The following is a 23,579-nucleotide window of genomic DNA, read 5'->3' as shown; positions in this document are numbered from 1 at the left end:
CACACACCTACATACACATATATGCACACACACACATACACATACCTATGTAAAAAACCTACCTACATTTGCTGCTGCTTCTTTAGTGATGCATCATTTATCAATGCCTCAAAGACCCTTTAATCCAGCTGCTCTACATGTTACACATCCATGTTTTTCTGCTCATGCTTAACATTTGATTGTGATTACAGAACTCAAATATTCAGTTTAAACTGGATCTGAAAACGGTGCTATTTCTCAGTTAAGTGGGCAAGTCCAGACACCCTGCAGAGGAAACTCATTTCGGCCACTTGTATTCGCAATCTTATTCTTTCGGTCATTACCCAAAGCTCATGACCACAGGTGAGGGTGGGAACGTAGATCGACCAGTAAATTGAGAGCCTTGCCTTATAGCTCAGCTCTTTCTTTACCACAACAGACCGGTAAAGAGCCCGCATCACTGCTGACCCAGCACCAATCCGCCTGTCAATCTCCCGCTCCCTTGTACCGTCAGTCATGAACAAGACCCCGAGATACTTAAACTCCTCCACTTGAGGCAAGAGCTTATCCCCGACCCAGAGAGGGCTCTCCACCCTTTTCCACCTGAGGACCATGGCCTCAGATTTAGAGGTACTGATTCTCATCCTGTAAGTAGAGGAGGCAATTGATAGGGCAAGATGGAGGCAGATGATCCGCTGTGGCGACCCCTAAAGGGAGCAGCCAAAAGAAGAAGAAGAAGAAGAAGAAGAAGAAGAAGATATACAAGTGCAGCTTATAATTCAGTGCTCATTTGAACAGAATACTATTAATGTCCAGTTTCTGAACTAAACTTTCCTCGATGTCTTGCCAGGGTTAGTTTGATCTACTTGTCCAATGTCTAATGTAAAGCAATTGATGTGATAGAAAGGAGTGGTAGAAATTTGGGGCTCCAAGTCCTTCAAGATATTTCGGTTTCTTGAGGGTAGCTAACTTAATTCGAGGCTTTTGGTGCTTCCAATAGAACTTCGTAACTGCAGTGTCAAGAGAAGAGAACCAGCCTGATGGTGGGGTAACAAGGGTCATAGAGAACAGATAACTGATTTGGGGAAGTATATTAATTTTAACTGCTGATATTCAGCCTATTAAAGTTAATGGTAGTTTATTCCACCTTTCTAGATTATCCTTTATTTCTTGCATTAAAGGTATGTAGTTAAGTTTACACAAATTGTTTATGTTAGAAGAAATATGAATACCAAGATATGTAATAGACTGTGTGATATGTTCAGACGATATATCATAGACCTCATCATCCCAGTTGAATTTACTTAGAGGCAGAAACTCACATTTGGACCAATTAATGGAAAAGCCAGATGCCCTACTATACAATTTATCAGATCATGAAATGATGGAAGGGACAGTGAGGGGTTAGTAATATATAGTAAAACATCATCTGCATAAAGACTGATTTTATGGTGGTGTCGTGGCTCGACACTTGTTTGACCACCAAGCCTAAGTACTATTAATGGTTTGTAAAATAAAACGAATTAAATTGTTTGTTGAAAGAAAATAAAAAGAATTGAACGAACTAAAAAATGCGAGAAGACTCTTGAGAATTCAGAAGTGCAGGTTCTTTATTCCTTTTGAGCATGGAGAATGTATTCCAAAGGCCTTCGGATGACACCCACAAATATACAGAGTTTGTACACATGTTTTATACCCTCGGTGAAGGTGGGCTGACATCGCCCCACCTCTTTTTGTCATCTCCTGATTTCATAAAACCACTATTATATCCAAATTGACCTTCATACGTCTATCATATAGGGTCTTGTGTGAACCATTATCTCCAAGTCTAGTCTGAATCCTTTTTTTAAAAAAACATTATGCCAGGCGCATGCTGGTACTTTTCCATCTCTGCTTTTGACCTTGAATGATTCACAAGTTCACTCACTCCCTAAAAAGTGTCTGTCTTCTCTCTTACGCCCTACTGAGGAAACTTGTTTTAGGGCACTTGCTCCAATGTGCTAGGCCTTTATTTATGATCTATCCTGCATAATTCAAGGCATTTTAATTTTAGGTATCTTTAATTTACATCATTCCCCCCTTTCGCGACAAATAGTCGCGAACCATACATCTTCTTTGTTTCTATATGCTTATAGTAGCTATCAACTGATTAATGGATAAATGTTTCTGTTGATAAAGGTTTCTGTTGATAAAGGTTTCTGTTTCTAAATACTGTTTACTACATCTTACATCATTCCTGCCAAATACATCTACCTTCCCAAGTCAGCAAAAAAGGGAAAGAAATCTATATATTGTATGATATTACAGGAAGCTAGTAGTAATTTGTCAGTACACAATCCAAATAGGATGGCAATGATAAATTTGGAATAGCTGGTAATGGACATCCTGTCCTGGGTGACTTAAAGAGTCAGTCAGGAGGGTGGCTGGCACAGCATGTGCTTTAGCCAAACACTCGTCCCACGCTAGTCCTCACAAGGATAGCGTACACAGAACTCAATCCCCATTCTCAGGGGCAGATGGCATGCTTCAGCCGAATTGTCAGTCACCCGAGCCCACACGCTCATGTCAAACTGCTCAGGCCTGTAGCCTTTTCTTCACACCCGAAACCAGTCTTTTAGTGTTAAACAACAATATGCCAATTAAACCAAAATAGAGCTTCCTATCATCTATCATACGACACAGATCTCTATGAGTATATATGTATATGGTGTAAATATTGCAGCAAAGCTTAACAACCCTTGTTTCTAAAAAACAAACATGGTACTTTTACATACATCATTACATACATGGATGAAAATGAGTAGATTTGGATAACATATTGAAAAAATGAAAATGAATACATGCGGATAACATATGAATAACATGAGAGTAAGATAAGGTTGTGATTAAATGATTGTCCATAAATGATTGTCCAGGCGTTGTCTTCTTCTGCCCATTGTGATATTACACCACATAGAAGGGCACATTGCTGGCACAAGGGAGAGGTTACCAGCACATCACCTTGGTCAGTTAAGATGGGCTGCTATGGATAGGTCGAACGCGACAGGTCAAACGAACAGTCTCAGGTAGTTCAAGAGGCAGTTTGGCACGGATCATAGTGTATTGTCCAGTAAGGTTGGAAAAGATTTTTTCCACCATGCTGCGAATGAATGGTACCACACAACAACCCTACACATACAAAATCACAAGGAAAATCAACAATACCATCCCTAGCCTAATTAAAATAGCTTTCCATTGACCTGAAAATATCCAATTAAATCATCCCTCCCCAGGGGCCTCTCCTTTTGTGTTGGATACATGCTCATCTCTTAAATCTTTTAGTTGTCTCATAATTTTTGTGAAATTACCCTCTTCTGCTGTATGCATTGGAATGTATCGGCAACACTCATCACCAAACGAAACACACACACCATCATCTGGGGCTCTCATGGAATCAATAGCAAACCTGTTTTGCATTGCCATTCTGGACGTAGCATCTAGTTGTTGTCCCAATACTTCCATGGCAGCAATCGTGTAATTCATAAATCTTTGTTGGTTGTACCAAATGTAGTTGATCCACTGAGCATTCTTATAATTTTGAAACCATGGAAGGAATGCAACCCAATTTTCAATACTGCTATGAGACATTGCCAAATGTTCAAGTGGAATATCGGTTGGAACACCGGAATATGTAAGAGCAGGTTTTTCTAAAACTGTGTGCTTGTCCTTGAGCCAATTTGAGGATCATCCCTTTTACCTCGAGCTAAAGGAATGTCCATGGGCACAAGTAAACTTTGCCAGAAAGTGTGATTGGAACACAACATCCCTTCCATGTAGGAGCTAGAAATTGTGACAGTTGTTTACCATCTGCACAAACCCAAAACATGTCAGCTATTGGAACTGTTCCTGCAGTGAGATCTATGTCTAACATGTGTTTGTCATTATTTAATTCCCATCCTGTGGCATTTATCTTACGTGTACATCAATTGGCAATCCCTACATGTGTGTAATCATAATGGTGACAGAAACAATATGGATAATGCAAACCATCATCTTGAACCATCGGGGGAGGAGAAGTAATAGGCTTGTATAACATGGAACAATTATGGGAGCACTTAGAATTAAAATGAACCTCCATGCTCCACAGTAGACAATGCAATGGACATGAAACATTTGTGTTAACGCAATCTGTTAGTCCTCCCAATGGAATGACGGATGGAACTCCTTTCTTTGCATAACATGCTATGCAATCTGTGGCAATGCTTGTTTGAGCAGTGAATTGTAAGTATTGATATAACATGTTTTGAGTAGCATACACAGTAACTACCTCGCTTTTGGCCTCATGATCAATATTGGGTGTCGATGTGTTAGTCATACCCAAGTCATAGAGTTCTCGAGCTTCCCATTTGTGAATGACAGCCCTACGTGAATGATTAAGGTGAATTTTCTCATAACACATGAGTGAGTCACAGTATGTTCTAACTGTAAGTATCATTGGGCCATTGCACTGTGAGTTTTTAGGGAGTCCGGTGGAGTGGAACTTCCCTCTTGTGTCTGTGATGGAAACATCGTTTCCCAAAATTCTGAATCTGACATGATAGTCTTGTGTAGTTTCGGAGCTTCCAAAATGATGTATGTGATGTATGAGTACTACAGCCATAGCACATTCATAGTGAGTCTCTCCTGCAGGTGCTACTAAGGCGGGATTGATACAATTTGGTTCTTGTGTGCAATTGGAAAATCCTGGATAGGCCACAGAATTTTTAGACCGATGAAAGCTTTTAGCGTCATTCCTGGTCAATGTCCACTCATGACGCACCATATATTGACCCTCTGTAAGTGGTAAGCGTATCGACTCACCCCAATGTTGGCTATTTATTGGGCAGTATCACTCACACTCTATGTCATCAGTCAGATTCCAAGTTTGACGAACTAAGGAATAATCTAAAGTCGTGATTGCTCGTTTCTGTCTTTTGTACACTAAGAATTTTGGGTTGGAGACTCGGTCTGTGTTGCATTCGGATGTGTCTTGTGTCATGGGCGTGTCGGTGCAGTTTATTATCTCTTTTGGATTGTCAGTGTATGAAACGGTTGCAGACAAAATTATTGTCACAATGATGACAGACAATAACATTAACACACATGTGGTACCTCTCAGTCCACAGAGTCCTGGATGTCGGAATGGGTGCCAAGCCGACATTTTGTCAGTTTGGTCGGTGTTAGGTCAAAGTCACTTGTTAAATCTGTGATTGTATTCAATAGTGTCAATTCCTGCTCTGTAGAGGCGGCGCTAGGCTCACACCTCAATTGTGAGACAGGAAAATAGTCAGTCTGGAGGGCTGTTTACCAACCGTAGGCCAGACTCTCAACTTACGTTACTCAGAGTCATCATCATCTGGTGGTGTTGCTCTGCTGATTGCTCCTTGTGATGGGCCGAAAACACCACTCGGCCCTGCTACGGCCTGGTCCCCTGCTCCTGAGTCTTCAGTGATGTGTGGCTGCTGCTGATCTGGTCCCGCTGATGTCACAGGTCTCAGCAGATCTGGAGGTCTGGAACAGTGGTTAAGATGTATCCAAACCTTACGACCTTTTACCTTGACAGCTGTGGGCGTAGCTAGGATCACCTCAAATGGTCCTTCACGTCTTGGTTCACTCCAGCCTCTCTTAAAGGTCTTGGTGTACACGCAGTCGCCAGGAAGCACTTCCTTCAGATGTTCGTCATCGTTGGTGGAGGTTCTCCCCTCGGTGGCACCTTTCACCTGGGTGAATATTTCTTTGTGGATTTTTGTCAGACATTTGATATACTCCTGCAGTAACCTCCTTAGGGTTAATGGTAGTGCATCTAGCCAATTGATTTTCTGGCCGCTGTCAACCATGATTTTTGCAATTTTTGCACGTATGATCCCATGACAAAATTTATTTTATTTCCCTCACGATTTTAGTTTATGACTTGGCTGTACCATGACTGCTCTATGGGTGTGAATGTGTTTCTATGATCAGTGTAGCCTGTGTGTGTGTGAGAGCTCACTCCCTATAAAGTGTCTGTCTTCTCTCTTATGCCCTACTGAGGAAGCTTGTTTTAGGGCACTTGCTCCAATGTGCTAGGCCTTTATTTATGATCTATCCTGCATAATACATGGCATTTTAATTTTGAGAATCTTTAATTTACATCAAAGTCCTGAGCTCAAATTCTGAAATGTGGAGTCCTCCCAAGCAGTTTGATTCTACTACACCTTGAATGGTGAGTATAATGTTAATATATTGTGCTCGAGAATTATCACACACATAATGTCCTCCATCCTCTTCAGTCAGGTGTGATATGAGTAGAGAGAGATTTCCTGGAGAGTGACCATTAACCAGCTTAACTCTGTCTCTGTACTGACCACTGTCACTGGATATCACGTCCCATGTGAATGTGTTTCTGTTGTATTTTTTCCAGGTAAATCTCTCAGGTTTGGTCTGTAGGTCAGTGCAGTAGCAGGGCAGCAGGACTGACCCTCCTCTATGTTCTTGCAAACGCACTGGAGGTAATCCGTTCACCAGAGTGCAGCCTGCAGAAACACAAATCAGTAAGAAAAGATTAATTACACACTGTGTTAATCTGACATATATACATGGACTCTGATAAATACATAAACTCGATTTACATCTTACCTTAACAAATGTGTTTCTTTGAAGTAAAAAGTGCTAAAGACATACATACATCTGTATAACAGCTGTATACACATGCTGCTTTTATGGTAAAATGGTTAAAGAGGACCTTACTCTGATGACAATGTATGACACATATACACTCACTGGCCACTTTATTAGGTACACCTGTTCAGTTGCTTGTTAACGCAAATAGCTAATCAGCCAATCACATGGCCGCAACTCAATGCATTTAGGCATGTAGAGGTGATCAAGAAAACTTGCTGAAGTGGAACTACTCTTAGGTTATAAATATTCTTAGGTGTAATAAAAATGGCTTGTTAAGAGGTTACTGTCACTGGCATGATACCCTTAAGGCTAAATCTTCAGGACCTTACAGAACATAACTGTGCTGGATGACACTGAATTGATCTTGATTACCTAGCTTTTGAGATATTTCTAGTCTTATATTATCCGCTCCTTATTGTTTTATGTGCATTAGTGTTGTTGCATTGCACTATTTCTCGACCTGGCAGGATGTTTTGCCTTCCTATGTTCAGCATTTTCTTCACCAGTTTGGCAGGTCTGTTTTTCTGTGTAATCTATTAAAATCTGTAGTTTTTAATCCAGCTGTACGAATTGATCTTTGGAATTGCTTATTCCACCCTTAAATATTGTATTCCAGAATTATCACACCTGTAATCTCCTCCATCCTCCTCAGTCAGGTGTGATATGAGTAGAGAGAGATTTCCTGGAGAGTGACCATTAACCAGCCAAACTGTTTCTGTACTGACCACTCTCACTGGATTTCTCTTCCCACATGCATGTGTTTGTGTTGTATTTCCTCAGGATGAATGTCTCAGTTGGTTCAATAACAAACTAAAGTAAATTCTGAAATGTGCATTAGATTATGAATACAGATGCAAATAGTATTTTACCTGGAAATGTGAGTCTGATGTTTATATATTGTTTTCCAGAATCATCACACCTGTAATCTCCTCCATCCTCTTCAGTGAGGTCTGATATGAGTATAGAGAGATTTCCTGGAGAGTGACCATTAACCAGCTGAACTCTGTCTCTGTACTGACCACTCTCACTGGATATCTCTTCCCATGTGAATGTGTTTCTGTTGTATTTTTTCCAGGTGAATCTCTCAGGTTTGGTCTGGAGGTCAGTGCAGTAGCAGGGCAGCAGTACTAACCCTCCTCTTTTTGCTGTCAAATGCAATAGTTGTGATCTTTTCACCAGAGTGCAATCTGCAGAAATACAGATCAGCAAGACAAGATGAATCACACACTGTGTTTAACTGACATACATACATGAGCTGTGATAAATACATGAACTCAAGTTACATCTTAGCATAAAAAATGTGTTAGTTTGAAGTAAAAAGTGCCAAAAACATTGATAAATCTGTAAGCATAACAGCTGTATACACATGCTGCTTTCATTTTTTTTCTTTTCAAATACATGGATACAAACAAGAAATATCCCACACAAATCAAATGAAGCAGAAACATCTCAGCTGCAGTCAGTGTGCTGTGCTTACAATCAGACGGTTGTGGGTAACTTGCAGTTGAAGTGCTGGAAGTGGTTTGGACTGTAGGTGTTGTAGTTTTAGGTGGGTCTAAAACTAGAGATGAAAGAGTTTCATAGTCAATGCAGTAACAGAACATCAGTGGGCAGATCACTGTATATACACAGTAACATTAACACCTTTTATTGTAAATCATCAGAACAGCATTCAGTAAATTTTGCAGTTAGGCTTTGTTTTTATGGACCACTGTAAATCAGGTAGCTTTTCAATGCTCAGTCAGTCTTTCAATAACATGCAAGCATTCAGGTTTACTAAATACAACAAGTGAAGTGTGATAGATTCTCTTAATGAGAAATTAAACCTAACCCTAACATTGACTTCAACACTAAACAACACCTACTCCTAAACCTAAGCTTAACTACAACAGTAAACCTACACCTATGCCTAAACCTAACCCTAATGTTAAATTTAACACTAAACCTACACCTACTCCTAAACCTAACCCTAATGTTAAATTTAACACTAAACCTACACCTACTCCTAAACCTAACCCTAACCTTAACTTCAACACTAAACCCACACCTACTCCTAAACCAAGCCCTAACTTTAACTTCAACAAAGTTAGTGAATGGTAAAATATCTGAAAAAATCTTTCACTTTCTCTTTTGTGTTATTTGGTATTAAAATACTGCTCCTTCTTCATGAAGAACAAGGCTATGGAAACTCTGAATAGTAAGATGAAAAACATGGATCTACGTTCTTCTTAAGTTCCACATATGTTTTTCAGTGTTTAACAACAACCAGTAAAATCATATCTAGCATCACTTGTACATTTCAGCCGTCAGGAACTACCACAGAAAAAAAATAAAGATATAAAAATAAAAATCCTCCCACGTTTAGCTAACTGGCTAAACATTAGCATGCCATCGCAGATTCATAGTCCAGTTCTAAGGACTTCCAATAAAGAGACAACTAGAGAGCTGCTCATCATACAGTTACAGTGAACTAAAATGTTTTATTCTCTTTACTCTATTAATAAATGCTGACTATAACATCTCTGTAAAAAAAAATTCTTAATATTTTCTGAGCTTATATGCTTTTTTTATCTTGCCTGTCAGGGCTTCCATACAAACCAATCTTAATTTTTTGTGGGCACATTGTTTCATAGGACACACTGCCCAATATACTGTCATGATCATGTGATGATCAGTGGAGCAGCATCCAAAACACAACAGCTGTTTTTTTCTATCAGGGATGATCTTCCCAATCTAAAGCCATATGTCTTAAGCTTTCTATTTTATGTCTTAACTTGCTTTTTTGCTCACTTTTTCTTCATACTTACCAGTCCTGCAGGTATTCCAGGAGAGTGATACCATAAATGTTCTACTGGCAGTTCCTCTGCTCTCTTCTAGTCCTCCATTCTGCCTGGCAAACTACACTCACCCACCACTTTATTAGGTACATCTTGCTAGTAAAAGGTTGGACCCCTTTTTGCCTTCAGAACTGCTTTAATTCTTTGTGGCACACTTTCAACAAGGTGCTGGAAATGTTCCTCAGAGATTCTGGTTGGTTATTTGAGTTCCTGTTGCCTTTCTATCATCTGGAACCAGTCTGCCCATTCTCCTCTGACCTCTCACACCAACAAGGCATTTTCATCCACACAACTGACCGCTCACTGGATATTTCCTCTTTTTCGGACCGTTCTCTGTAAACCCTAGAGATGGTTGTGCGTGAAAATCCCAGTAGATCAGCAGTTTCTGAAATACTCAGACCAGCCCGTCTGGCACCAACAACCACGCCACGTTCAAAGTCCCTTAAATCCCCTTTCTTCCCCATTCTGATGCTCGGTCTGCACTTCAGCAAGTTGTCTTGACCACCTCTACATGCCTAAATGCATTGACTTGCGGCCGTGTGATTGGTTGATTAGATATTTGTGTTAACAAGCAACTGAACCTGTACCTAATAAAGTGGTCGGTGAGAGTATAATGCAGATTGAGCAATAAGCTTCACATCTCATCTGGTTTAAGTGTGTGTATCTGTAGGAGTGTAGTAGGGTAGTGATGGTGTAAACACACACACACACACACACACACACACACACACACACACACACACACACACACACACACACAACGCCCTATGTACAACATTCCAGCTTTGTTTAAAGACTTCAGTGCAAATTAAAGGAACTACTCTTAGGTTATAAATATTCTTAGGTGTAATAAAAATGGCTTGTTAAGAGGTTACTGTCACTGGCATGATACCCTTAAGGCTAAATCTTCAGTACCTTACAGAACATAACTGTGCCATATTACATTGAATTGATCTTGATTACCTAACTCTTGAGATTTTTCTAGTCTTATATTATCCACACCTTATTGTATTATGTGGATTAGTGTTTTTGCATTGCACTACTTCTCAACCTGGCAGGATGTTATGCCTTCCTGTACGAGCTGCTCTTTGGAATTACTTATTCCACCCTTAAATATTGTTTTTCAGAATCATCACACCTGTAATCTCCTCCATCCTCTTCAGTCAGGTGTGATATGAGTAGAGAGAGATTTCCTGGAGAGTTACAATTAACCAGCTAAACTCTGTTTCTGTACTGACCACTCTCACTGGATATCTCTTCCCACATTCATGTGTTTGTGATGTATTTCCTCCAGATGAATGTCTCAGTTGGTTCACTAACACACTAAACTACATTCTGATCTGTGCATTAGATTATGAATACAGATGCAAATAGTGCTTTACCTTCAAATGTGAGTCTGATGTTTATATGTTCTCTTGAAGCATCACACCAGTAATCTCCTCCATCCTCTTCAGTGAGGTGTGATATGAGTAGAGAGAGATTTCCTGGAGAGTGACCATTAAAAAGTTGAACTCTGTATCTGTACTGAAAGCTCTCACTGGATACCTCTTCCCATGTGAATGTGTTTCTGTTGTATTTTTTCCAGGTGAATCTCTCAGGTTTGGTCTGGAGGTCAGTGCAGTAGCAGGGCAGCAGTACTGACCCTCCTCTTTTTGCTGTCAAATACAATAGTTGTGATCTTTTCACCAGAGTGCAATCTGCAGAAATACAGATCAGCAAGACAAGATTAATCACACACTGTGTTTAACTGACATACATACATGAGCTGTGATAAATACATGAACTCAAGTTACATCTTAGCATAAAAAATGTGTTAGTTTGAAGTAAAAAGTGCCAAAAACATTGATAAATCTGTAAGCATAACAGCTGTATACACATGCTGCTTTCATTTTTTTTCTTTTCAAATACATGGATACAAACAAGAAATATCCCACACAAATCAAATGAAGCAGAAACATCTCAGCTGCAGTCAGTGTGCTGTGCTTACAATCAGACGGTTGTGGGTAACTTGCAGTTGAAGTGCTGGAAGTGGTTTGGACTGTAGGTGTTGTAGTTTTAGGTGGGTCTAAAACTAGAGATGAAAGAGTTTCATAGTCAGTGCAGTAACACAACATCAGTGGGCAGATCACTGTACATACACAGTAACATTAGCACCTTTTATTGTAAATGATCAGAACAGCATTCAGTAAATTTTGCAGTTAGGCTTTGTTTTTATGGACCACTGTAAATCAGGTAGATTTTCAATGCTCAGTCAGTCTTTCAATAACATGCAAGCATTCAGGTTTACTAAGTACAACAAGTGAAGTGTGATAGATTCTCTTAATGTGAAATTAAACCTAACCTTAACATTGACTTCAACACTAAACAACACCTACTCCTAAACCTAAGCTTAACTACAACAGTAAACCTACACCTACTCCTTAACCTAGAGCTTATATGCTTTTTTTATCTTGCCTGTCAGGGCTTCCATACAAACCAATCTTAATTTTTTGTGGGCACATTGTTTCATAGGACACACTGCCCAATATACTGTCATGATCATGTGATGATCAGTGGAGCAGCATCCAAAACACAACAGCTGTTTTTTTCTATCAGGGATGATCTTCCCAATCTAAAGCCATATGTCTTAAGCTTTCTATTTTATGTCTTAACTTGCTTTTTTGCTCACTTTTTCTTCATACTTACCAGTCCTGCAGGTATTCCAGGAGAGTGATACCATAAATGTTCTACTGGCAGTTCCTCTGCTCTCTTCTAGTCCTCCATTCTGCCTGGCAAAGTACACTCACCCACCACTTTATTAGGTACATCTTGCTAGTAAAAGGTTGGACCCCTTTTTGCCTTCAGAACTGCTTTAATTCTTTGTGGCACACTTTCAACAAGGTGCTGGAAACGTTCCTCAGAGATTTTGGTTGGTTATTTGAGTTCCTGTTGCCTTTCTATCATCTGGAACCAGTCTGCCCATTCTCCTCTGACCTCTCACACCAACAAGGCATTTTCATCCACACAACTGACCGCTCACTGGATATTTCCTCTTTTTCGGACCGTTCTCTGTAAACCCTAGAGATGGTTGTGCGTGAAAATCCCAGTAGATCAGCAGTTTCTGAAATACTCAGACCAGCCCGTCTGGCACCAACAACCACGCCACGTTCAAAGTCCCTTAAATCCCCTTTCTTCCCCATTCTGATGCTCGGTCTGCACTTCAGCAAGTTGTCTTGACCACCTCTACATGCCTAAATGCATTGACTTGCGGCCGTGTGATTGGTTGATTAGATATTTGTGTTAACAAGCAACTGAACCTGTACCTAATAAAGTGGTCGGTGAGAGTATAATGCAGATTGAGCAATAAGCTTCACATCTCATCTGGTTTAAGAGTGTGTATCTGTAGGAGTGTAGTAGGGTAGTGATGGTGTAAACACACACACACACACACACACACACACACACACACACAACGCCCTATGTACAACATTCCAGCTTTGTTTAAAGACTTCAGTGCAAATTAAAGGAACTACTCTTAGGTTATAAATATTCTTAGGTGTAATAAAAATGGCTTGTTAAGAGGTTACTGTCACTGGCATGATACCCTTAAGGCTAAATCTTCAGTACCTTACAGAACATAACTGTGCCATATTACATTGAATTGATCTTGATTACCTAACTCTTGAGATTTTTCTAGTCTTATATTATCCACACCTTATTGTATTATGTGGATTAGTGTTTTTGCATTGCACTACTTCTCAACCTGGCAGGATGTTATGCCTTCCTGTACGAGCTGCTCTTTGGAATTACTTACTCCACCCTTAAATATTGTTTTTCAGAATCATCACACCTGTAATCTCCTCCATCCTCTTCAGTCAGGTGTGATATGAGTAGAGAGAGATTTCCTGGAGAGTGACCATTAACCAGCTAAACTCTGTTTCTGTACTGACCACTCTCACTGGATATCTCTTCCCATATTCATGTGTTTGTGATGTATTTCCTCCAGATGAATGTCTCAGTTGGTTCACTAACACAATAAACTACATTCTGAACTGTGCATTAGATTATGAATACAGATGCAAATAGTGCTTTACCTTCAAATGTGAGTCTGATGTTTATATGTTCTCCTGAAGCATCACACCAGTAATCTCCTCCATCCTCTTCAGTGAGGTGTGATATGAGTAGAGAGAGATTTCCTGGAGAGTGACCATTAAAAAGTTGAACTCTGTATCTGTACTGAAAGCTCTCACTGGATATCTCTTCCCATGTGAATGTGTTTCTGTTGTATTTTTTCCAGGTGAATCTCTCAGGTTTGGTCTGGAGGTCAGTGCAGTAGCAGGGCAGCAGTACTGACCCTCCTCTTTTTGCTGTCAAATGCAATAGTTGTGATCTTTTCACCAGAGTGCAATCTGCAGAAATACAGATCAGCAAGACAAGATGAATCACACACTGTGTTTAACTGACATACATACATGAGCTGTGATAAATACATGAACTCAAGTTACATCTTAGCATAAAAAATGTGTTAGTTAAAAAGTGCCAAAAACATTGATAAATCTGTAAGCATAACAGCTGTATACACATGCTGCTTTCATTTTTTTTCTTTTCAAATACATGGATACAAACAAGAAATATCCCACACAAATCAAATGAAGCAGAAACATCTCAGCTGCAGTCAGTGTGCTGTGCTTACAATCAGACGGTTGTGGGTAACTTGCAGTTGAAGTGCTGGAAGTGGTTTGGACTGTAGGTGTTGTAGTTTTAGGTGGGTCTAAAACTAGAGATGAAAGAGTTTCATAGTCAGTGCAGTAACACAACATCAGTGGGCAGATCACTGTACATACACAGTAACATTAGCACCTTTTATTGTAAATGATCAGAACAGCATTCAGTAAATTTTGCAGTCAGACTTTGTTTTTATGGACCACTGTAAATCAGGTAGATTTTCAATGCTCAGTCAGTCTTTCAATAACATGCAAGCATTCAGGTTTACTAAGTACAACAAGTGAAGTGTGATAGATTCTCTTAATGTGAAATTAAACCTAACCTTAACATTGACTTCAACACTAAACAACACCTACTCCTAAACCTAAGCTTAACTACAACAGTAAACCTACACCTACTCCTAAACCAAACCCTAACCTTAACTTCAACACTAAACCTACACCTACTCCTAAACCTAACCCTAACCTTAACTTCAACACTAAACCTACACCTACTCCTAAACCAAGCCCTAACTTTAACTTCAACAAAGTTAGTGAATGGTAAAATATCTGAAAAATCTTTCACTTTCTCTTTTGTGTTATTTGGTATTAAAATACTGCTCCTTCTTCATGAAGAACAAGGCTATGGAAACTCTGAATAGTAAGATGAAAAACATGGATCTGCGTTCTTCTTAAGTTCCACATATGTTTTTCAGCGTTTAACAACAACCAGTAAAATCATATCTAGCATCACTTGTACATTTCAGCCATCAGGAACTCCCACAGAAAAAAATAAAGATATAAAAATAAAAATCCTCTGATTACTTTTTTCCACTAACGTATGACAAAATATGGGCTAACACTGGGCAGCTATACAGCAAAAATTAGCATGCTACACCACATTCATTGGTCCAGTTCAAGCATAATATTGTTTTCCTGTTTAAGTTTTAGAAACCAGGCCAAAAAAATGATAATGATAATTACTGGTGAGCTAACTGGCTAAACATTAGCATGCCATCGCAGCTTCACAGACCAGTTCTAAGGACTTCCAATAAAGAGACAACTAGAGAGCTGCTCATCATACAGTTACAGTGAACTAAAATGTTTTATTCTCTTTATTCTATTTATAAATGCTGACTATAACATCTCTGTAATAAAAAAATAAATTCTTAATATTTTCTGAGCTTATATTCTTTTTTTATCTTACCTGTCAGGGCTTCCATACAAACCAATCTTACCACAAGAATTGAACAAGTTAAGCAACAAACTAAAGACTCAAGATCTCAAATGTAAAAATGCAGATTCAAAGTGTTTTACCTTCAACAGTGAGTGTGATGTCTATGTGTTCACCTGCTCCAACATCACACCTGTAATAACCTCCATCCTCCACAGTGAGTTGTGATATGAGCAGAGAGAGATTTCCTGGAGAGTGACCATTAACCAGCTGAATTCTGCCTCTGTACTGACCGCTCTCACTGGATATCTCTTCCCACATTTTTGTCACTGTGTTGAGTTTCTTCCAGATGAATGTCTCAGGTTTCCTGTGTAGGTCAGTGCAGTAGCAGGGCAGCAGGACTGACCCTCCTGCATGAGCTTTGATAGAGGATCCATTTTCATTTTTTACCAAAGTGCAGACTGCAGAAAAAAACAATAAGATAAATTTACCTTCATTGTCTCCTTGTATGATTTTGTTACACTGTGCTCAAATATGCGGATTGAAAGCTAAACCTATACCTACTTGAAAACCTATCCCTATCCTTAACTTCAACACTAAACCCAGACCTACTGATGAACCTAACCCTAACATTAACTTCAACACTAAACCCACACCTAGTCCTAAACCTAGTCTTCACATGAACTTAAAAACAAGACTTGCACATTATTCTAAACCTAACTTTGACATTTAACCTACACCAACTCCTAAACCTTACCCTAACCTTAACTTCAACACTTAACGTACACCTACTCCCAAAACAAACCCTAACTTTTATTTCAATACTACACCCAGACCTACTCTTAAACAAAACCCTAACCTCAACTTCAACACTAAACCCACACCTAGTCCTAAACCTAACCCCAACCTTAACTTCAATATTAAAATTACACCTGCTCTCAAACCTAACCCTGACCTTTTCTTCGACGTTAACCCTACAACTACTCCTAAACTTAACCCTAACCTTAACTTCAACATTAAACATACACCTACTCTTAAACCTAACCCTAACTTTATTTCAAGACTACACCCAGACCTAGTCTTAAACTAAACCCTAACCTTGCCTTCAACACTAAACCCACACCTGGTCCTAAATGTAACCCTTACCTTAAATTCAACATTAAACCTACACCTGCTCCGAAACCTAACCCTTACCTTGACTTCAATGCTAAATCTACACCTACTCCTAAACCTAACCCATACCTTGACTTCAACGCTACACCTTCACCTACTTCTAAACCTAACCCTAACCTCATCTTCAACGATGAACTTACATCTACTCCTAAACAAAACCTTAACCTCAACTTCAACACTAAACCCACAACTACTTCTAAACCTAACCCTAACCTTAACTCCAACACTACACCTACACCTATATCTAAACCAAACCTTAAACTTAACTTCAACACTAAACCTACACCTTCTTCTAAACCAAACCCTAACCTTACACTTAAACACTAGACCCACAACTACTCCTAAACCTAACTCGAACCTTAATTTCAACACTAAACCTACACCTACTCTTAAACCTAATTCAAGCTTTTACTTCAAAACTAAACTCATGCCTAGTCCTAAACCAAATGCTAACCTTAACTTCATCACATTACCTACACCTACTCACAAAACTAACCCTAACCTTAACTTCAACACCAAATCTACACCTACTCTTAAACCTAACCCTAAACTTAACTTCAAGACCAAACCTACACCTACTCCTAAACCAAGCCCTAACATTAACTTCAACACTAAACCTACACCTACTCCTAAACCAAGCCCTAACATTAACTTCAACAAAGTTAGTGAATGGTACAATATCTGAAAAATCTTTCACTTTCTCTTTTGTGTTATTTGGTATTAAAATACTGCTCCTTCTTCATGAAGAACAAGGCTATGGAAACTCTGAATAGTAAGATGAAAAACATGGATCTGCGTTCTTCTTAAGTTCCACATATGTTTTTCAGCGTTTAACAACAACCAGTAAAATCATATCTAGCATCACTTGTACATTTCAGCCATCAGGAACTCCCACAGAAAAAAAATAAAGATATAAAAATAAAAATCCTCTGATTACTTTTTTCCACTAACGTATGACAAAATATGGGCTAACACTGGGCAGCTATACAGCAAAAATTAGCATGCTACACCACATTCATTGGTCCAGTTCAAGCATAATATTGTTTTCCTGTTTAAGTTTTAGAAACCAGGCCAAAAAAAATGATAATAATAATTACTGGTGAGCTAACTGGCTAAACATTAGCATGCCATCGCAGCTTCACAGACCAGTTCTAAGGACTTCCAATAAAGAGACAACTAGAGAGCTGCTCATCATACAGTTACAGTGAACTAAAATGTTTTATTCTCTTTATTCTATTTATAAATGCTGACTATAACATCTCTGTAATAAAAAAATAAATTCTTAATATTTTCTGAGCTTATATTCTTTTTTTATCTTACCTGTCATGTTTTCCATACAAACCAATCTTACCACAAGAATTGAACAAGTTAAGCAACAAACTAAAGACTCAAGATCTCAAATGTAAAAATGCAGATTCAAAGTGTTTTACCTTCAACAGTGAGTGTGATGTCTATGTGTTCACCTGCTCCAACATCACACCTGTAATAACCTCCATCCTCCACAGTGAGGTGTGATATGAGCAGAGAGAGATTTGCTGGAGAGTGACCATTAACCAGCTGAACTCTGCCTCTGTACTGACCACTCTCACTGGATATCTCTTTCCACATTTTTGTCACTGTGTTGAGTTTCTTCCAGATGAATGTCTCAGGTTTCCTGTGTAGGTCAGTGCAGTAGCAGGGCAGCAGGACTGACCCTCCTGCATGAGCTTTGATAGAGGATCCATTTTCATTTTTTACCAAAGTGCAGACTGCAGAAAAAAACAATAAGATAAATTTACCTTCATTGTCTCCTTGTATGATTTTGTTACACTGTGCTCAAATATGCGGATTGAAAGCTAAACCTATACCTACTTGAAAACCTATCCCTATCCTTAACTTCAACACTAAACCCAGACCTACTGATGAACCTAACCCTAACATTAACTTCAACACTAAACCCACACCTAGTCCTAAACCTAGTCTTCACATGAACTTAAAAACAAGACTTGCTCATTATTCTAAACCTAACTTTGACATTTAACCTACACCAACTCCTAAACCTTACCCTAACCTTAACTTCAACACTTAACGTACACCTACTCCCAAAACAAACCCTAACTTTTATTTCAATACTACACCCAGACCTACTCTTAAACAAAACCCTAACCTCAACTTCAACACTAAACCCACACCTAGTCCTAAACCTAACCCCAACCTTAACTTCAATATTAAAATTACACCTGCTCTCAAACCTAACCCTTACCTTTTCTTCGACGTTAACCCTACAACTACTCCTAAACTTAACCCTACCCTTAACTTCAACATTAAACATACACCTACTCTTAAACCTAACCCTAACTTTATTTCAAGACTACACCCAGACCTAGTCTTAAACAAAACCCTAACCTCAACTTCAACACTAAACCCACACCTAGTCCTAAACCTAACCCCAACCTTAACTTCAACATTAAAACTACACCTACTCTTAAACCTAACCCTAACTTTTATTTCAACACTACACCCAGACCAACTCTTAAACTAAACCCTTACCTTGCCTTCAACACTAAACCCACACCTAGTCCTAAATGTACCCCTTACCTTAAATTCAACATTAAACCTACACCTGCTCCGAAACCTAACCCTTACCTTGACTTCAACGCTACACCTTCACCTACTTCTAAACCTAACCCTAACCTCATCTTCAACGATAAACTTACATCTACTCCTAAACAAAACCTTAACCTCAACTTCAACATTAAACCCACACCTACTTCTAAACCTAACCCTAACCTTAACTTCAACACTACACCTACACCTATATCTAAACCAAACCTTAACCCTAACTTCAACATTAAACCTACACCTTCTTCTAAACCAAACCCTAACCTTACACTTAAACACTAGACCCACAACTACTCCTAAACCTAACTCGAAGCTTAATTTCAACACTAAACCTACACCTACTCTTAAGCCTAATTCAAGCTTTTACTTCAAAACTAAACTCATGCCTAGTCCTAAACCAAACGCTAACCTTAACTTCATCACATTACCTACACCTACTCACAAAACTAACCCTAACCTTAACTTCAACACCAAATCTACACCTACTCTTAAACCTAACCCTAACCTTAACTTCAAGACTAAACCTACACCTACTCCTAAACCAAGCCCTAACATTAACTTCAACAAAGTTAGTGAATGGTAAAATATTTGAAAAAATCTTTCACTTTCTCTTTTGTGTTATTTGGTATTAAAATACTGCTCCTTCTTCATGAAGAACAAGGCTATGGAAACTCTGAATAGTAAGATGAAAAACATGGATCTGCGTTCTTCTTAAGTTCCACATATGTTTTTCAGCGTTTAACAACAACCAGTAAAATCATATCTAGCATCACTTGTACATTTCAGCCATCAGGAACTCCCACAGAAAAAAGATAAATGTTTAAAAATAAAAATCCTCTGATTATTTTTTCCATAAATGTATGACAAAATATTGGCTAACACTGGGCAGCTATACGGCAAAAATTAGCATGCTACACCACATTCATTGGTCCAGTGCAAGCATATTTTTTTCCTGTTTAAGTTTTAGAAAGCAGGCCAAAAACAATGATAATGATAATTACTGGTGAGCTAACTGGCTAAACATTAGCATGCCATCGCAGCTTCACAGACCAGTTCTAAGGACTTCCAATAAAGAGACAACTAGAGAGCTGCTCATCATACAGTTACAGTGAATTACAATGTTTTATTCTCTTTATTCTATTTATAAATGCTGACCATAACATCTCTGTAATAGAAAAAATAAATTCTTAATTTCTTAATATTCTTTTCTCTTGAGTTTCTTCCAGCTGAATGTCTCAGGGCAGCAGTACTGACCCTCCTTTGTGTTTTGTGGTATATGATGTTTTTGAGTTTTCGAAAATGCAGCCTGGAGAAAAACATACAAACTGTAGTTACACCTTAGCTTAACATATGTTTCTTTGAAGTAAAGAGTGCCAAAGACATACATACATACATCTGCAACTCATGATGTACAAGTGAAGATCTGGCACTCACCTTCAGAGACATGAAGCCCAATGAAGAGAAGATAGAAAGTCAGCAACATCCTCACTCGTAAAACTCCACAGCACACTGACCGCTCCACACCCAGCACTACACTAGCCCTGTATACCACACTGAGTTCACAGCACACTGACCGCTCCACACCCAGCACTACACTAGCCCTGTATACCACACTGAGTCCACAGCACACTGACCGCTCCACACCCAGCACTACACTAGCCCTGTATACCACACTGAGTTCACAGCACACTGACCGCTCCACACCCAGCACTACACTAGCCCTGTATACCACACTGAGTCCACAGCTCTCTCAGCAGCTCTTCACTGGAGTCTAACCCACTCTAATGTCCATTAGACCGGGACTCTTCTGATTTTATCAGCAGTTTGATCAAAACACACCCAGTAGTGAGTAGGTCTGTTTTCAGTCCTGTTTTAGGTTTTCAAAACAATTTCAGGACATTTTGAACAAGAAACAGCATTAATGGACAAAATTAGCTTCTGTAGTCGCTGCACTTACAGCCATACAAAAGCATTAAGAAGATCTTCTGTATGTAAACAGAATGAGTGATTTTTATTCTGGAAGCTTAGTTTGGGTTAGATTAGTAGTAAAGTTACAGTCTGTAAATCATCAATTATGGAACAAGAGAGAGTGGAACTTTTTAGAAGCAATTATATTAATATATGAAGCAGAAACATTTGTAATATCAATGCAGTTCATATATTTCATGGTAATGGCTTCATTAGCAGTACAACTCATATATTAGTATAACAGTATAATAAATAACGAACAGTTTTGAAAGAAGAAAAGTACTGAAAGTACAAGCATCATTCCATGTTCCAGTCCATGTCTTCTGCTCACTGTTCGTTCTGGTTCAATCTTCCAGTCCATTTATTCACGCTGCATGAGTTTCCTTTTTCCTGCTTCGACTTTCCTGCTTTGCTTGAATAATTTTTGACTGTTTGATCTTCTGACTCTGCTTTGTTATTTATTTAGTCTAGAATGCAACTGTTTGGGTTTCAGGTTTTTGTCCTTTGTTTTATTACTTTGTTTACGGTGATGTTAATTGGTGCACGTTTTGTTTGTTGTTTTGACCTTGGCCAAACGTGAGGTCTAACTAGCATTTACACTGGAGTTTTAATACACACTTCTATAACCTAAGAATAGCTCAATGAGTTTTCATTAAAGTCCCTGTAGTTACAGAATAAGTAATATGTAATAAGCTCAAAATCTTAAGAGGTCATAACACACCTGTATTATCTCACAGCATTAAGTCTTGAAATATCCATTATGTGCACATATACCATAAAAATATGGTTGATGATTTATTTCAGTATTCAACACAATCATGCCACAGCAGCTTATTGGAAAGTTCAGCGTGCTGGACCTGAAGTGAGCCCTCTGCAACTGGATTCTGGACTTCCTGGTTGGAAGAACTCTGCCTGTTAGGATCGGCAAGACCATCTCCAGCACCAGCACACTGAACACCTATCAGCAACAATGATGGGTCAGCAGACAGGGAGGAGGCAGAGCGACTGGCAGACTGATGCAAAGGCAACAATATATTTTAATATCTTTAAATGTTAATAAGATAAAAAAAATTGTCAGCAGGTTTTTTGAGGAAAACAAATTTCAGGGTTTCTAATTTTTAAAGCTGTTCTGTTTTGTAATATTTAATCATCTCAAAGATTTCAAACATAAAATCGTGCAAACATTCCAATTTTTTTATTGGACTAAATTGCACTGTGTGAAGATTTGCTGCATGAAGTGAGAACACTTTGTTTTCTCATGATAGCATCATTCAAAAACAGCTTAAAGAGACTTTAAAACATAATAAGCTGTATGCTAATCTGAAGCAACATTACACATCAGTAAACCTATTCATAGAATATATTGTTAGAGCATACATGATCCCCCTCCTCTAACATAGAGAGACAGGGAGAGAGAGAGAGAGAGAGAGAGAGAGAGAGAGACAGAGAGAGAGAGAGAGAGAGAGAGAGAAATAGTGATAATAAACAGATGAGCTAAGCAATTTCAGGAGAATCTTTATATTTTTTCCATTTTATTTGCAAATTTGCAAGCAAATTCTTCAAATTATTTTATTTTCATTTAAAGTTAAAGGTTACATGTGCTGAAAAAAATTCACAGAAAATGAAATGCATTTTTCCATTTGCCTTGGGTGGGATGGATAATTGATTTTGACGGTAGCATATTCAGTGTTATCGCCAGTGTCAGTCAGGGTGTAGTGGTCATGTTACTGTGGACTACAGTTGAGTACATCACTTGGTCCTGCAGAGAGAACAAATAACACTTAGCCACTTCAGAGTTTGAATAAAACCACTAGAAGTAACCTACTCCCATATATACTATATGGACAAAAGTATTGAGACACCTGCACATCACACCTACAGGAGCTTTTATACAATCCCATTCTAAATCCATAGGCATTCATATGGAGCCAGTCCCCTTTGTAGCTATAACAGCTTCCACTCTTCTGAGATGCTTTCTACAATATTCTGGAGATTGTCTGTGGGAATTTTTGCCCATTCATTCCGAAGAGCATTGGTGAGGTCACTGCATGGCTAGGTGCTTGATTTATACACCTGTGGCAATGGGACTGAATTAAACACATGAATGCAATGATTAAGAGATGTGTACCCATGCTTTTGTCCACATAGTGTAGCCGAAGGACATGAGTATTTACCCCAAGATGTTTCAGCCTGGGTATTATTAGATTTAGCTTCTAATTGCTACACAAAATGATCATTATAGCAAGTCTAGGGGTCACAAAGTCAAGTTAGTATGTAGTAAAAAAATTAGGCATTAGGCAAGATTTTTAGCATTAGTCAGTGTTCAGCTGGGTGTTGGCATGGGCAAAGCAAGTGATTTTAAAGTTTTTATTTTAGTCGCAACCAGTTCTACCCACTAGTTCAGGGTTATTTAATTAAAATTCAGTAAGGTCCAATTAGAGATAATTTTCTCAAGCAAAGGTCCGGAACATCATAATGTTTAAGTTG

At 38.8% G+C, this 23,579-nt stretch overlaps 1 protein-coding gene across 1 annotated transcript; it reads right to left on the bottom strand.

Moving 5' to 3' along the window:
• Window positions 1-1,571: 1,571 nt before the first annotated feature.
• Window positions 1,572-20,679, bottom strand: LOC119263161 (polymeric immunoglobulin receptor-like). Its single transcript, XM_037537427.1, has 10 exons — window positions 20,559-20,679; window positions 17,954-18,271; window positions 15,494-15,811; window positions 14,167-14,250; window positions 13,568-13,882; window positions 11,482-11,565; window positions 10,877-11,191; window positions 8,135-8,218; window positions 7,527-7,844; window positions 1,572-6,509 (listed from the first exon to the last, which is right to left on the bottom strand). The coding sequence occupies exons 1-10, from the start codon at window positions 20,605-20,607 to the stop codon at window positions 6,124-6,126; spliced, it is 2,271 nt and encodes a 756-aa protein (XP_037393324.1). The 5' UTR covers window positions 20,608-20,679; the 3' UTR covers window positions 1,572-6,123.
• Between the last annotated feature and the right edge of the window lie 2,900 nt (window positions 20,680-23,579).

This window comes from Pygocentrus nattereri, chromosome 4, assembly GCF_015220715.1.
Source record: "Pygocentrus nattereri isolate fPygNat1 chromosome 4, fPygNat1.pri, whole genome shotgun sequence".
Lineage (NCBI taxonomy): Eukaryota > Metazoa > Chordata > Actinopteri > Characiformes > Serrasalmidae > Pygocentrus > Pygocentrus nattereri.
Note: the sequence above shows the minus strand (reverse complement) of the source record. Positions and strands in the feature narration are given on the sequence as shown.

Coding starts and splice junctions, on each gene's coding strand:
- LOC119263161 (XM_037537427.1), bottom strand. CDS start 20,607: ATGTTGCTGACTTTCTATCTTCTCTTCATTGGGCTTCATGTCTCTGAA. Junction 13,883..14,166: donor TTACCCACAACCGTCTGATT/GTAAGCACAGCA, acceptor GTATTTCTGCAG/ATTGCACTCTGGTGAAAAGA. Junction 11,566..13,567: donor CATCAGACTCACATTTGAAG/GTAAAGCACTAT, acceptor TTTCATCTCTAG/TTTTAGACCCACCTAAAACT.